The 17,414-nt window shown below is 41.6% G+C and overlaps 1 protein-coding gene across 1 annotated transcript in view; it reads right to left on the bottom strand.

The window, feature by feature from the left end:
* The window catches only part of LOC306943155 (NACHT, LRR and PYD domains-containing protein 12-like), a gene marked incomplete at both ends in the record, with an annotated part of 49,189 nt that extends 46,664 nt beyond the window's left edge, over nucleotides 1–2,525 (bottom strand). Inside the window, 2 exons of the mRNA XM_079529356.1 lie at nucleotides 1,190–1,370; nucleotides 2,463–2,525. Of these exons, the coding sequence (XP_079385482.1) occupies nucleotides 1,190–1,370; nucleotides 2,463–2,525 (244 nt within the window). The remainder of the gene's footprint in view (nucleotides 1–1,189; nucleotides 1,371–2,462) is intronic.
* Nucleotides 2,526–17,414: the final 14,889 nt, after the last annotated feature.

The following is a 17,414-nucleotide window of genomic DNA, read 5'->3' on the forward strand; positions in this document are numbered from 1 at the left end:
ATCTCATCAAATGGAGGTCTGTCCGTGGCTCAAATGCTGAATAAATAATGGACCTTGATATGAAAACAGAACTTGAAAAGGAAGGGATCATGGAGTTCACAATGTTGAATTTACAAGTAGTCCAATGTCAGTCCAAATCATACAAGCTGTATTGCTTTGGAAAAATGGTTGGCAGTATTGTGGCATTAATAAACAGACCACTGGTATGATTAATTCACATTTAATGAGGAGTGTGGTCTGTGTGGACGGAGTTGTCCCATTTTGTGTAATGCATCACTCTGCTCTGTGCTGTGCGCGCGTGTGTGTGTGCGTTTCTTGGGGTAAATGGTGCATTTATATAGCACTATTTTACCCAAAGCGCTTTACATATATTGTGCATTACATTCACCCATTCACACACACATTCACACACCGATGGCGGAGGAAACCAATCTACACATCGGGAGCAATTAGGGGTTCGGAGCCTTGCTCAAGGACACTTCGACACTAACTCTGGGGGAGCCCACAGGGATCGAACTTGGACCCTTCCGGTTGCCATGCGGCACACTCTGTGTGTGTGTGTGTGTGTGTGTGTGTGTGTGTGTGTGTGTGTGTGTGTGTGTGTGTGTGTGTGTGTGTGTGTGTGCAGGGGCGGCAGGTTCCTATAACGGCAGTGGGTGGCCCCCGCCTCGCCCCCCCCCCCCCTCGGATCCTTGACCCAATTACAGCCACTGCATCTTACCTTTTAATTAAAGTAAAAGTAGTCTGAGGAAAAGGAACAGTTCTGTTCCCCGGACATTGTTTTGGGATATTTTGGCTGAGATGGCTCTGTTTGTGTGTTGCTGCCGACGGTACACAGACAGCAGCCTCTCCGCTGACTGTGTTAGTATTGTACTTGTGTTGCTGCAGGAGACCGTGCGGTCACTGGAACAAAGCCGCCGTATTAGCATTTGAATACCTGTTCTGTGAACACCGTAAAGGTGTGTGCCTACGTGACAAAATGACCAGGGCCCTCCCCCTGGTCATTTTGAAGATTCTTCAGCCTTAATCTCAGTGGGTGCTATTTGGCTTATTATTTTTTCAGTGGGTGCCCAAGCCCTCAGGCACTCCCAAAGTTGACGCCGTTGTGTGTGTGTGTGTGTGTGTGTGTGTGTGTGTGTGTGTGTGTGTGTGTGTGTGTGTGTGTGTGTGTGTGTATATATGGTCTTACTCTGCCGTGTGGGGGTCTTGGCGCGGGGCAGAGTGCTGGACCCTGAGCCCATGTCTTCCCGGTGGTCTCCCTGCCTCATGCGAGGGTCCAACGAGCGAAGGAGCAGCTCGTCCTCGGCGTTGATCAGTGTCAGGTCCTGCATGCTGAAGCTGCGCAGCTTGTCCGACAGAACGCCATGACCCTGGGGGGGGACGCACACACGCGCACGCACACACACACACACACACACACACACACACTAAAACGTTGCATGCACCGCGGCAGCTCAGATCGACACAATTAGCATAGTAGCTTCTTAGGCCCCTTTTACGGTTTCCATAGAAAACGACAAAATATAGTATCGTTTGCATCAGTCCGTTTAGACGACATCGTTGTTATCGGTGGTTGAAGATGTAACAAAGTGAAAACTCCTTCCAGAGTGGAAATCTTGCAAACGTAAACGGGCAAAACGATGAATCCGCAAAACGTGTGACATCATGGCTCACGTGGGCTCACGACTCTTATGTTTATTACATTGGTGCAGACTGCAGAGCCGTAGGCGACATTTGGAGTTCCTAGAACAGGGGTGGGCAACTGGCGGCCCGGGGGACACATGCGGCCCCCACCTTCACTTAATGCGGCCCGCATGTTAATATCAGAATACTGATATAGTATTGATTTCAGCTGTTACAATTCCAAACCCGCTTTAATTACCTCATGACTAGTATGACTAGTACTTCATGACTATAGTATTACAATGTTATTGTCTTTTCATAAAGTTAACATAACTATAACTACCGGTAAATGCATTTGAAATTCAATAAAAAGGTTCAGGTTTTCAATTCAAAAATAGCCGATCTACAAGCTCAAAACGCGTCGCATTGCGACGCGTTTTGAGCTTGTAGATCGGCTATTTTTGCTACGACAGTAATATGCACTACATGTGGCCCTCTGGAGTGAATGTGGAAATATAGTGGCCCTCGCCATCGTCAAAGTTGCCCACCCCTGTCCTAGAATTAGCAAGCACTACCTCGCCCCGCTCATCCTACGAATACAAATGTAGCGACTAGCGATGGTGAATGTAAACCATGATGTAAACAAGCAGCCATGTGATAGGAAGTAGTTCTAGTACAGGCGTGCCTGGTCCATCTGGCAGTGTGTTACCACCACCTAGCCACCTAGCATGCACACTACGGCGACAGCGTTTTCAGTCACTATTGCGTCTCCGTGTAAATGCTGAATAAAAAGTGAGGACGCAACGGGACTAAAATCAGTACCATGGTCTTCTACATACCTTGGAGGCGGCAGTGACGGCAGCGGTGGCAGCCAGGTTGAGACCGCACTTCCCAAATGTCATCATGGTCTCATAACTCCTGTCTTTGGCCTGTGTTATGTACTCATCGATCTCCTGCAAGGCCGGAAGAACACAACAGAATGAAGTCAACTAAACTAAACTAAGAAGGAGAAAACTGTACTGGGACAGATGGTGGAAGGTGGTAGTAATTGTTTAATGTGATTTTCATGGCATTTCTGTTTTATTCAGACAGACCGACAGACAGACAGACAGACAGACAGACAGACAGACATGTGTTCTACCTGCGCAGCCTGTGTGATCTACTGGTAGATCACAATCTACCTTTTGGGCACCCCTGTTCTAGGTGAAAGTGACTTTTTGACGTGCCATAGAGCTGCCATTGGGCCCCTTTATAAATGTCTCAAATTTGAAAGCACTATATTTCTAAAACTATGAAACATTTCAAAGATTCCTTTTCAGGCAAACATGTCCACCGTAAGATGAACCTAAATAGGTTTGAATGGGGTTTCTAGGTGTCAGTATGTAGGACTAGTAGCATGCCAAAGTTTGTGCTATTGCCATTGAGAATGCATTGGGCGTTTAAGTTAAATAACTCAGAAACTACAAAACATTTCAAAGTAAAAAGTTCCAGCATGTGTCTCCACAGTAAGCTGAATTATAAAAAGTGTGAATGGAGTTTCTAGGTGAAAGTGACTTTTTGACGTGCCATAGAGCTGCCATTGGGCCCCATTATAAATGTCTCAAATTTGAAAGCACTATATTTCTAAAACTATGAAACATTTCAAAGATTCCTTTTCAGGCAAACATGTCCACCGTAAGATGAACCTAAATAGGTTTGAATGTGGTTTCTATGTGTAAGTATGTAGGACTAGTAGCATGCCAGAGTTTGTGCTATTGCCATTGAGAATGCATTGGGCGTTTAAGTTAAATAACTCAGAAACTACAAAACATTTAAAAGTAAAAAGTTCCAGCATGTGTCTCCACAGTAAGCTGAATTATAAAAAGTGTGAATGGAGTTTCTAGGTGAAAGTGATTTTTTGACGTGCCACTATCTGCCATTATACATTTCTCAAATTTAAAGCACTATATTTCTAAAACTATGAAACATTTCAAAGATTCCTTTTCAGGCAAACATGTCCACCGTAAGATTAACCTAGATAGGTTTGAATGGGGATTCTAGGTGTAAGTATGTAGGACTAGTAGCATGCCAAAGTTATACATTTTTTCGGACAGCATACTATATATAGCATGTCGTTTTTCGTGATTTTGGAGGATTTGAAAAAAAGATGAAAATCATGAAAAAACAACATACTATAGTCCATGGTTTGGGACGGCATACTATAGTATGTCATATTTTCATGATTTTGGGACACTATGTCAGAGCCAGGACTTGAACCTACAGCCTCCTGATTCCCAGGCAGGATCTGTACCGAGTGAGCCACTGTGCATGCTGTTCTTAAGGTACCGAGACGACTCGCCCCTTTTCCAACTCGCCCTCGCGAAAAGTGAAGACAGATCGCCACAGAATGTCGAAAAGTGAAGACGGCTCGCCACAGATTTTCGAAAAGTGATGACGGCTCGCCCCGAGCCGTGGAGAACCCGCCCCCATAGTGTGGACAGCTCGCCCCACAGCGTGGATATCTCGCCCCAACGCACGGATATCTCGCCCGTGTTTATTTCATGTTTATTTTACCTTATTTATCATATTAGAACATTGTTTGTCAAAGGAGAACATTTAGAACCAGTCAGAACCCGTTCGTTTGTTGTTGGTCAAATTAAAATTATGCATGGATAATGAATGGCTTACTCCCCTCCATTGTTCTGGAAATTCCATTCCAAGTACAGTACTTGAAATGATATGCACTCATGTTTACATAAGTACAGTACTTGAAATTATATGCACTCATGTTTACATAATGTTATCCAGTAACATTCGTTTTTGCATGTCATGGTATGGAGTTGCTTATTTCATTGTTTAGGCCAAGCAAAAAAAAACATTGGTCTCCGATTTCCTGTCATTTTTGGGCTGAGTAGGTAGGGAATTTATTTTATTTTATTTTTTTATTTTATTTTTCGTGGGAAGGATGGGTAGCAAGTAATTTATTTTATTTTATTTTATTTTTTTATTTATTTTTTTCCCCCATCGGCAATAATGGATAGGCTTCTTTTTTAATAAATTCAATATGTGCCTGAGTTACCATCTTTTAAATAATTCTAATTCTAAAGTACACTGTAGGCTACTTACAAAAGTGCCCCTCGGGGCACAGGTCTCCACCAGGGCAGGTCAGGTTATGGCCTCCTGGTGGCGCTATAATAGGCCAATGTGAAAAGGGTGCCATTTCTTCATACGCCTTTGATGGCAATTGGATGATTTGAGGCATTTTGTTCCAAAAATGTGTTTTGCAAAAATCAACCTGTTGGTGGCGCTATAACAGGCCAATGTGAAAAGGGTGGGATATATTCCTCAGCCTAGTAAGAACATGTGTGAAAGATTTCACGTAAATTGCACGCTGCGTTCATGATTTGAGGCTTTTATTCAAAACGGGGCAATCTTGCAAACTGTGAAAGCCAATTATAGCCAATTAGGATGGAATATGAAATATCGGACAGATCCGACTTGCGCACATGACCATAGAGATGCTGTGTAACGATTTGTGAGATTTTTGTAATATAAAAAAATGTGTTTTACAAAAGTCGGCCTCCTGGCGCTATAAAAGGCAGATGCGGAAAATGCAGGTCAAAGGTTTGTCCTTGGCCTCTAGGGAGTGTGCATGCAACGTTTCACGCAGATCGGTGCAGTTTTAGGTAAAACATGTGAAAAGCTGCCTCATGGTGGCGTTATAACAGGCCGTTCTGGAAAATGTGGGGCAGAGGTTCATCGTTGGCATCCAGGGAGTGTGTGTGCAAAGTTTGGCATCGACCGGGTTAACGGTGCCGGAGATTAGCTGGTAACAGACGGACGGAAGGACACACACACACACACACACACGGACGGAGTGCAAAACATACTCTCCCCATGCCTTCGGCCTGGTGGAGACAAACATAACACTGTATGCCTACAGCATTTGAACACTTTGAATAGAATGTCCACACACTGGTTGAATACTTAGTAATACTAAGTAATGCTGATGTTTAACAATAATTCAACTCTTGAGAGTGGAAAATGGAACCAAATGGACCCATAAGGGTCCACTTGGTTTCATTTTACACTCAAGAGTTAAAGATCTACTGGTATAGGGGTTCATTTAAACCAACTCTCCATTATTTAGCTGGGGACCACCTGGAACCCCCTCAAGGACCACTGGTGGTCCCCGGACCACTGGTTGAGAACCACTGAATGAAAGGAATGATAGACCGTATGTAGCGCACAGGCTGGGGCTGACAGAGTCCACTGGGTCTGGACTCAGTGGACAGAACTCCCTCAAGGACCACCTGGGTCACTGGTTCAGAACCACTGACTTTTTAAGTTTGTAATACACCGTACAGGCGCGCGCGCGCGCACACACACACACACACACACACACACACACACACACACACACACACACCACCCCCCCCCCTCACTCTCTCCCGCACGCACGTCAGTATGTTGTTAGCGTTAGCAGTCAACATTAGCATGAGTGTAGCTTCAAGTTTCACAACTAACTGCTATCTTTGTCAAACAAAACTGTCGGAGCTTTTGTTTTTGACCAATGCCCACTTCAAAGATCATCTGATCTTACACGTGGAGCAAATTCATTAATAATGAGCTACTGACAGTGTTGGGTAAAAGACAACTAGCTCCGCGATGAGTAGACTCAGAGAGCAGGCAGCTCTGCCTGCTTGCTGCACTGCTGGCTGCTGCTGAATGATCAGAGCGGAGAGAGAGAGGGAGGCATGCACTCTTTCAAACTTCACCGTGCGTTGCGTTAATCGCGCGTCAATGAAATTGTCCGTTAAAAGGAACTTTGACAATTAGTAGGGGAGCCTATCAATCAGATTCTGATGCCCGTGATTTTGGAATGTTAATTTTTGGAAACAGGTATATCTTGATTCTTGGGGTTACCAGAATGCCAAAAAAACATGTCTCCAATTTTTTCTGTTGAGTTTAGCATGTGCAATTAGCATAATTGGCTAATAAATTGTCAAAAACGGAAATGGCAAGAACTTTGCTTCTAGGTAACTTATAAAGGTGATCTAAGAGTTTAAGTCCATGTTTGTGATGTTCAGAAATTCATCTGTTACCATTGTGAAGTCATACAACCTTTCCTAATTAGCATAATTGCCATAAATTATGCAAAAACGAGGTGAACATCAGCAAATTGCTGCATGTTTTACTTTTAGTCAACTTTGAAAGCTTCCCACAGACTCTAAGTGTATGTTTACAACTCCAGGAATTATTATCATCTTATAAATAAATCATGCAACCTTTTGTCTATGTAATAATTATGTAATAATCACACCAAAACCAGAAATGGCCATATTTCTTTGCTTTACGTTAATTAATACTCATGATCTTATAGACAGTGTAAGTCTGTTTGCATGTCTAGAAAATATTCTCTTTCCATAACTAGGATATGCAACCTCCTTATTAGTGTAATTTGCATATATATATATATCCCTCATATAAATCCAGTAAGACGCCTGAGGGCGAGAAGCGACCTCGCACTATAAGGGCTGCATGGCGAGCGCTGGTGCTTTGGAATGGGGGGGATCAGATCAACATATCCGCCTGGGTGATGGCAGACTGCTGGGCAAGCGCTGGTGGCAGTGTATTGAGTGTACAGGGTCTGATGAGGGCCCAGGTTGGGCCGGACCTTAATTTTCGGGCCTGTTGAGAACTCAGTCTAGAGGGGGTGCATACTTAGTTTAGACTAGTCATTGGTAAGGTTGGGATTCGGAACGGGGTCCATTTCAGACCCGGTTCCGACATTGCGGATCCGGAGCCCGTTCCATCGTTTTTGTATTAATGGTTCCCCAAACAGTTCTCATCAGTCGTCATTTAGCTCCGCTGTGTCTGTGCATGCATGCAAGCTGAGCCAAGTTACTGGGGTGACTTCTACTACTTGACATGAGTGAGTAGATTAATCTTGTGACTCGTGTAGGCGTATTGATTTTGAGATGTTTCCTCAATGTGGACGTGCAACTGGTGCAAGTTGCAACAACCTTTGCAGGAAACTATGGCATCACATAGTTGTGGTTAACAGAGAGGGTGGTTAACAGAGTGTGGTTAACAGAGAGGGAAATGACTCTGAGGCTGAGCACACAAAGTGCAATAAATGTGATGCCATAGTTTCCTGCAAAGGTTGTTGTAACTTGCACCAGTTGCACGTCCACATTGAGGAAACATCTCAAAACCAATCAACTATAGAGCCATGAATTAAATAAAAATCAATTTGTCTGCACTTATTTTTACAACTTACTGTATAAGCAACTCAACTGCTTTTGATTTGGCTCTAATTTAATCGTGCAACTGTTGAGAGCCCAGCCTTTAGGTGCATATATACCTCCATACATTGATTACTTTATAAACAGTTTGCAGAAAAAAGCACAGGGACGTAGCCTACAGTTCAATACAAGAGTCCTCGTTTTACCAAGTGCCTACACTACTGGCTCCAGCGATGATACGTTTTTTGTTCCCCACACCGGTGATGAAATAGATGTCCTTGCACAGCTGATGGTACCGTCGGATTGTAAAAACAAAGACATCAGTGTCAGGGGACTCAATGTAGAGCCCCTACCACGTAGGGGCCCGGGGCTTGCCACCCTGGTGTCGGTCAAATACTGCATGGATCTCACTATGTTCTTTGGTCTCCCTGTCCAGTGTGGCTATGAAGTGGTCAGGCAGGGGACAACTGTCAAAAAAGATTGAAGCATTTGTTCGCCAGCTGTACGAGCCCGGTACAAATCCTGTGGGTGTTGGTGAGCTCAAACAATTATAAGCAGAGAAGCTGCCACCTACACAAGCAGCATTAAATCAAGCCATTGCCCTCTCACATCATCAGGCAATGGTATGGGATCAGGACCATGTACCTAACCCACAGATGCCACCAGCAACTGAATATGGATGGGACGCATCGCTGAGGGAGCTCAACTGCTGCCAGTCACAACACAGGATACCCACGCCCCAGCCACCATTACCCAACTGATCAAATGTGTCTGCAAGAAATCCCAGTGCATATCACATTATTCTTGTCGATCTCAATTTTTTAACTGCTCTGAGATGTGCATGTGTAGGGAAGATGATTAGAGGTGTGTGGTAATGTAAACAACAAAGGTAATAGTCTAATAGAGCATGCACCTCGTCCTCCACTCTAGCCCATGGTGCTGGACAATTGGCAGTACAAGAGGAAGAAATAGAGTCCGCAACACTGGTATGAAAAACTCGGCTCCACTGGTTTATTGATTCAACATTTCTGTAAATATTAGAATAAACAACGTGATAATTCTGTGACCATTTCTCATATTGTTTGTTATTTTATATGACTGATTTCCTTTATTAGCTTAATTTGCATATATATATATATATATATATATATATATATATATAGCTTAATTTGCATATATATATATATATATATGCAGATTAAGCTAATAAATGAAATAAGGAAAGGTTGCATATCCTAGTTATGGAAAGAGAATATTTTCTAGACATGCAAACAGACTTACACTGTCCGTAAGATGACATTTATTTTTTTGGTGTGATTGTTACATAATTATTACATAGACAAAGGGTTGCATGATTTATTCATAGGATGATAATTATTCCTGAAGTTGTAAACATACACTTAGAGTCTGTGAGAAGCTTTCAAAGTTCACTAAAAGTAACAAAAATGCCGCAATTTGCTGATTTTCACCTCGTTTTTGCATAGTTTATGCTAATTCTGCTAATTGGGAAAGGTTGTATGTATGACTTCAAGATGGTAACAGATGAATTTCTGGACATCACAAACATGGACTTAGACTCTTAGATCACCTTTATAAGTTATCTGGAAGCAAAGTTATTGCCATTTCCTGTTTTTGGCAATTAATTAGCTAATTATGCTAATTAAACATGCTAAACCTGACATAAAAAATTGGAGACATGTTTTTTTGGCATTCTGGTAACTCCAAGAATCAAGATATGCATGTCTCCAAAAATTAACATTCCAAAATCACGGAAATTGATAGGCTCCCCTACTAAATACAAATGTAAAAAAAAAAATCTTCAAGTAATAAAGCTGAAACATGATAGTGTTTTGAAGCAGAGAGCTACTGACTATCTGGTTTGACTCGGTCGGATTTTGACTTTCTTTTTTTTTATTTTTATTTTTTCACCAAATGCCAATAAAATAATTTGGGTCGCGCATATTTAATAGAGTCCGTCGGAAACCGGAGACCAAACTTTATTTTTGCTCGGCCTTAGCTGGGGACCTGGAGCCTGTGAAATCTTTCACAGACTTACAGTGCCACCAACAGGTGGATTTTTGAAAATGACTCAAATCATGAAGGCAATTTACATGGAATCTTTCACAGACTTTCATACTAGTCTACTACTTTATCAATATAAATCAATACAAATATAAATCAATGCAGCATAAATATCAGGTTATTTCAATGTATTTCAAGGATTTACTATAGCCCATAGCATTTACAAACAACAAGTTATTACAAGTTCAATCAATTAATGTAACTATTGAGAGCGTAAGAATCTGGAAGAATCTGGTCTCAGTCCTAAATGGGTTAAAACACTTAAGTTGACACTTTTTATTTTCTATTTCAATGTATTTTTTAGATTTACTATATCCCATAGCTGGCCCCTTTTAGACTTATAGCATAATGTACAGATAATAGCCTACAATACATTTCAATGTATTTGTAATAGCCTACTCACAGTATTAAGGTGAAACAACAAGTTGTTTACAAGTTGAAATGTATTTCAAAGCTTAGTGTCTGCCTTTGTTTTGAGTGGAGGGTGGAGGGGCTCGTTAGCACGCCCGACTCATATAGGCCTACTGTTATCATGACTCACCTGCACCTGAACGACAGTCGTTGAGGTAAAAAAAGGGTGGAGCTTAGATTTTCTTTAAAAGGGAAGGTCACAGAGCACAATGATACAGTACTACTGACTGAAGATGCCAAGACAAGTCAGACTCCCACAACGCTTTGCCGGAGGAGACTTCATCCTCCAAAGAGCTCCAATGAGACGAACCAGCACCGCTGAACCAGCAGTAGTTGCTCCAAAGAGACGGCGCCTGCAGCCTGCAGTTGTAGAAGCAGCTTTGATTGAAGCCATTGAACCGCTACCAGCTGACACAGCTGTGGAAGCAGCAGAACCAGCAGTAGTTGCTACCGCTCCAGTTGAACCAGCAGTAGTTGCTCCAGTTGTGATTGAAGCTGTGATTGAACCAGCACCAGCACTAGCTGACGCAGCTGTGGTCAAAGACATTGGACCTTCTCTCAAATAAATGGTTACATTCCTACAGTTGATCTGTTGTTGTTGTAACGACCCAGCACACTCAAACAAAAGAGGCTGATGACCCCCCTTGGGCCCCCTCCACTCTCACTATAACTAGACACATACCCCCCCCCCCCCTCTCTCTGTTTAAAAGTACAGGAAAAATCTCAAAGTACATGTACAAATACAGTACAGGTAAAAATCTCTCTCTCTCTCTGTTTAAAAGTAGGCTACTATTGTGAATCAGTGGACCATGACAGCTTAAACACAACTCTTCTTTACTTTCAAAACTCAGAGTCAATAATAAGGCAAAGCAACATCATCACACATCATGTTGTATGTCAAGACTGAAGTAGTCGATCCCAGATAATCCCCCCAATCATCACAAACAACACAGGAATATGCAAGAGCGCAGCACAATCTCTCTCTCTCTTTGTTGGGGCGACTTCTCCGGACTTTTGGGAGAATTCTCCGGACTTTTGGGGGCGAATTCTCCGCGCGTTGGGGCGACCGCTCTTCCCGTTGAGGCGACCGATCTTCGCCGATTTGGGCGAGTTGGAAAAGGGGCGAGCCGTCTCGTATTCGTTCTTAAAAGGCCGAATAGATAATGACAGAAGAGCCAGAGACTTGTTTCCATTGTGGTGCATAAACATTCAAACGTCTAGAGATAAACAACAGCAAAAGAAACAATAGACAAATCTCCTGTTATTTTATTTTTGTATCAATGTTGTACTCAAAGGGAACAGCAGACTGCATTGTGGCAGGTAGCAAGTAGATCAGTGACTTAGCACACTGGCTGCATGATCTGGAGGTTGTGGGTTTAAACCCCACTCAAATCTTTACTTGCCAAAATCTGCCATTGACCCCCATTCTGAATTTCTCAAATTTAAACGCACTATATTTCTAAAACTATGGAACATTTCAAAGATTCCTTTTCAGGTAAACATGTCTACCGTAAGATGAACCTAAATAGTTTTGAATGGGGTTTCTAGGTGTAAGTATGTAGGACTAGGAGCATGCCAAAGTTTGTGCTATTGCCATTGAGAATGCATTGGGCGTTAAAGTTAAACTCAGAAACTACAAAACATTTCAAAGTAAAAAGTTCCAGCATGTGTCTCCACAGTAAGCTGAATTATAAAAAGTGTGAATGGAGTTTCTAGGTGAAAGTGACTTTTTGACGTGCCATAGAGCTGCCATTGGGCCCCATTATAAATGTCTCAAATTTGAAAGCACTATATTTCTAAAACGATGAAACATTTCAAAGATTCCTTTTCAGGCAAACCACCGTAAGATGAACCTAAATAGGTTTGAATGGGGTTTCTAGGCGTAAGTATGTAGGACTAGTAGCATGCCAAAGTTTGTGCTATTGCCATTAAGAATGCATTGGGCGTTTAAGTAAAAAAAACTGATGAAAATCATGAAAAAAACAGCATACTATAGTTCATGGTTTCGGTAGACATACTATAGTATGTCGTTTTTCATGATTTTCGGAAAATCACTCCGAGACCATGGGCTATAGTCCATGGGGCTATAGCCCATGGTCTCGGAGTGATTTTCGTCTTTTTTTCAAATCCTCAAAAATGACGGAAAACTGACAAGCTATAGTATGCCGTCCGAGGCCATGATGAAAAACGGCATGCTATAGTATGCCGTCCGAGGCCATGGGATATAGTGGGATATATGGGATATATATAAGCCCATGGCCTCAGAGTGATCTTCGTCTTTTTTCAAATCCTTAAAAATTATGAAAAACGACATGCTATAGTATGCCGGGCTAAACTTGAACCCACGACTGTGGCTCACAGACAGCAGCTTATCACAGAGCGCCACCATGCTCTCTGAGAATCTCCTCAGCTTTCCATCTCTTTCCAGTGTTCTTCTGGATGTTATTCTACAAAACATGCTGCAGAGTGAAAGTAGGAGGAACTCAGCTGGATTTGAACTCACAACCTCTGGCACACATGAACATCATCTTAACAAGGGTACCAGAGAGCCCAGCTCTCTGTGAATTTTAGTTGTAATTTGTTCTTCTTGGTGTTACTTTTCAAATGGGGCCTTGGGATCATGTACAGAGCATTTCAATGGTTTTTGCTGTGCATCAAAGGTGTCTTTAGTGCTTGTAAGTGTTATCGTAGATGTTAATCAGATAATACAGAGGAGAAACCATGACAGAACACAGACAGCCTGGTAGCGCAATGTGTTAAGTGGCTGTCCACATGATCCAGACGTTGTGGGTTCAAATCCCACTCTGGTCTTTACTCTGAAACTTTACTTTGAAGAAAGAAGATAAAAGCGCCCGGAAGTCTCAGTCAGGATATAAGGTAGTGATGGTGCTGTTGGTAAAGAAAAGGACCTTGAAGTCAAAAAATCACTTTCACCTAGAAACTACATTCACACTTTTAATAATTCAGCTTACTGTGGAGACACATGCTGGAACTTTTTACCTTGAAATGTGTTGTAGTTTCTGAGTTATTTAAATTAAAAGCCCAATGCATTCTCAATGGCAATAGCACAAACTTTGGCATGCTACTAGTCCTACATACTTACACCTAGAAACCCCATTCAACCCTATTTAGGTTCATATTACGGTGGACATGTTTCCCTGAAAAAGAATCTTTGAAATGTTTCATAGTTTTAGAAATATAGTGCTTTCAAATTTGAGAAATTTAAAATAGGGCTCAATGGCAGCTATTGGTACGTCAAATAAATCACTTTCACCTAGAAACTCCATTCACACTTTTTATAATTCAGCTTACTGTGGAGACACATGCTGGAACGTTTTACCTTGAAATGTTTTGTAGTTTGTGAGTTATTCAACTTAAACGCCCAATGCATTTTCAATGGCAATAGGAAACTTTGGCATGCTACTAGTCCTACATACTTACACCTAGAAACCCCATTCAACCCTATTTAGGTTCATATTACGGTGGACATGCCTGAAATGGAATCTTTGAAATGTGTCATAGTTTTAGAAATATAGTACTTTCAAATTTGAGAAATGTATAATGGGGCTCAATGGCAGATATTGGCAGGTCAAAAAAAATCTCCATTCTCACTGTTTATAATTCAGCTTACTGTGGAGACACATGCTGGAACTTTTTACCTTCAAATGTTTTGTAGTTTGAGTTATTTTCGTCTTTTTTTCAAATCCTCAAAAAGATGAAAAACGGCATGCTATAGTAGACCATCCGAGACCATGGTCAAAAATGATGAAAAACGAGGATTTAAAAAAAAATCACTCAGACCATGGGCTATAGTGATTTTCGTCTTTTTTTCAAATCCTCAAAAATAATAAAAAACGGCATGCTTGTATGCCGCCCGAGGCCATGGGCATGGTCTCGGAGTGATTTTTGTCTTTTTTTCAAATCCTCAAAGATGATGAAAAACGGCATGCTATAGTATGCCGCCCAATGCCATGGGCTATAGCCAATGGTCAAAAATGATGAAAAACTCCATTCACACTTTTTATAATTCAGCTTACTGTGGAGACACATGCTGGAACTTTTTACTTTTAAATGTTTTGTAGTTTGAGTTTTTTTCGTCTATTTTTCAAATCCTAAAAAAAAGATGAATAACGGCGTGCTATGCCATCCGAGGCCATGTGCTATGGGCTGAAGTGTGCCAACATGCTCTCTGAGAATCTTCTCAGCTTTCCATCTCTTTCCAGTGTTCTTCTGGATGTTATTCTCCAAAACATGCTGCCGAGTGAAAGTAGGAGGAACTTAGCTGGATTTGAACTCACAACCTCTGGCACACATGGACATCTTAACAACACCTAAAAACCCCATTCAACCCTATTTAGGTTCATATTACGGTGGACATGTTTCCCTGAAAAGGAATCTTTGAAATGTGTCGTAGTTTTAGAAATATAGTGCTTTCAAATTTGAGAAATTTATAGTGGAGCTCAATGGCAGATCTTGGCAGGTCAAAAAATCACTTTCACCTAGAAACTCCATTCACACTTGTGATAATTCAGCTTACTGTGGGAACACATTCTGGCACATTTTACTTTGAAATGTTTTGTAGTTTCTGAGTTATTTAACTTAAACGCCCAATGAATTCTCAATGGCAATAGCACAAACTAGAAAGTTGCAATCATGGGATATTGCAAGTGTGGTTGCACTGACGCGAGTCACGTACCATTTATATTCTATATTGTGATGTCATGTGAAGCATGACAACAGTGACAACTGTGTGTGAAGAATAATGACCATATGATGTGCAAAAGTTAACAAAAAGCTGTCAAAAAAATATCGGACAAAGAATAGTGTGTTGCCTGGAGCAACCACACTGATCTGTGATACTGCCAATTTCATTAGGACTGTTTTATTCCCCCCATTTGGGACACAATGTAAGTTTAGTGCCATAACTCCATGAGTATTCAAGCGACAGTTGCACAATTGGTATTGCTAGATTCGGGAGGCATACTTTGGTTAGTGATGTGTCAGTACCGGGAGTGTGCTCAGTTTATCCTAAGGTCCGGTAGAAAATGATACCCAGAGATTACCAAATACCCCAAAACCTTGCATCTATTAAATCCTTCTGCAGTACAATGAAAGGCAGTATTCAGGGATACAGATTAGCCTCAGACTGGCATAATTGTATTGACTACACGGAGGTATTCTCCTGAAATGAATAAGAACAGCAAATTAATATGAATAAAAGAATACCAGCCGGGTGCGTTAAAATGACCAGATTAAGGTTGGTTGGTTAGACATAAGCATTGGTCCAACTGGATTAAGGTTGGTTAGGGGTGCGTTAAAACGGCCGGATTAAGGTTGGTGAGGGGTGCGTTAAGGGTTGGGAGAGGGTTATGGTCAGGTTTACGAATTGTATGTCTAACCAAAAGCATGCACCCGCTGGATTCCAATCCATGTCAGAGTCACTACAAAGTAAAGAAGACAATCTACATAGATTTATATTTCCACCTATTGTAGGTATATGTTCCAATGATTATATATCATATTTATATGTTCAGATCATACATTTGGAATTTCAAAATACATACTTGGCAAAAGTGTAACAAAAAATTAATTTATTAAATTAGTACTACAGACAATAACTAAAGAAATGAACTGAAGAGCAACGTAACATAAGTCTAAGGATCCCATTTGGTGTGGAGTAAGAAATCAGTGGTGTGTTTGATTGATTGACGTATTTAACAGTTGAGAATTACAGTACATTTCAAACACAACTCAATACAAAACTGTTAACTGTGGACGACGCCATAACGCATTACACTTGTTTACAATAGGGTCCACCATGTTCAATTCATCATAACATTTAGCGACGTACAAATATACACTTCTATACAAAATAAAATAAAAATCATCATAGCCTAGAGGTAAAAAGGGGAAAAAACATATACAGTGAGGTGAAAAGGGGTGGGTGGACGATTCAGATTTTACGGGGCCACTTTTTGGAAAATAATTTAGTCCCTTGTTTGTAACGATTCTGGGTTACACATGGTTTGTTGAACTCCCTCTGGTGTTGTCGTTGTGGACTTCGTTGACATTAAGGAAGTATTTATACAGGTACATGGGTATCTTGGTGGTGTATTGAATCTTGTGGACCAGACCCATTGCAAGATGCTGTACTCTGTCGTCAACCCTAAGCCTTCCAGCCTGTCAAAGTAGGCAGGGGTGAGGTGGGTTTGGGGAGTGAGGCCAAGTAGTAGCCTGACCAGTTTGTTTTGGGTGTAAATGTGGATGTGGACATAATGAACAAAGACAGGCATGGAGCAAAAAGCAGGGGAGTTGAGGCCGGTCTGCCTCCTCTGGAACTCTCAGCAAGACTGACATGGGCAGATCTATTTATAACTGCTGGTGGCACCGGGCCCAGGTGTTTTCGAATCAGCCATTAGGCTGGAATGCCCCACCCATATTCACCTATAGTATTGGAAAACAGTTAAGCAGGTAGGCAGGCACTCTATCCATTCACACTCAAGTATGTGTGTGGGACATCACAACCGGAGAGTGGCAGAGAGACAATGCAGCTCCCTCAGTGTGACACAACACAAACCAGCAGGGTGCAACTAACAATGCTTGAGCTGCTGTACTTTGTCTTGGACTACTTTGGCGAAAACAAGCTATATGCGACTGCAAATAACTAAAGGACGGAACATTGCGGAAACACATTCATTCCCCACGATGAAAGTAGAGACTCTCTTCTTTCTTTTTAGTGCAGCATATGACCATAACAATCGTTCAGTTTGTGATAAAAGCATGAGATTTTGTACACATATAGCACATTTGGGCAAGTTGCTATGGCCAAATTTAGCCCAATGAGTGTTTTTATGCAAAACTAATGCTTGGAATGGATTCAGCATCATGAAACCCCCCTAGTTTGATATGTCACATGCTACTTAAAGCATAAGGAAATTTAGAAAATATTGCCTTATAATAGGATGTCAATGGTGGCATTTAGAAAAATGGCTGCCATGGGTGCCATGTTGAAAATTCAGGATGCCTCCACATCCAATTATGTTTGGGATGCCTTTGGCTATATGTGTACCA

The sequence above is a fragment of the Electrona antarctica genome (genome assembly GCF_951216825.1).
Source record: "Electrona antarctica genome assembly, chromosome: 19".
In the NCBI taxonomy this organism is placed as follows: Eukaryota; Metazoa; Chordata; class Actinopteri; order Myctophiformes; family Myctophidae; genus Electrona; species Electrona antarctica.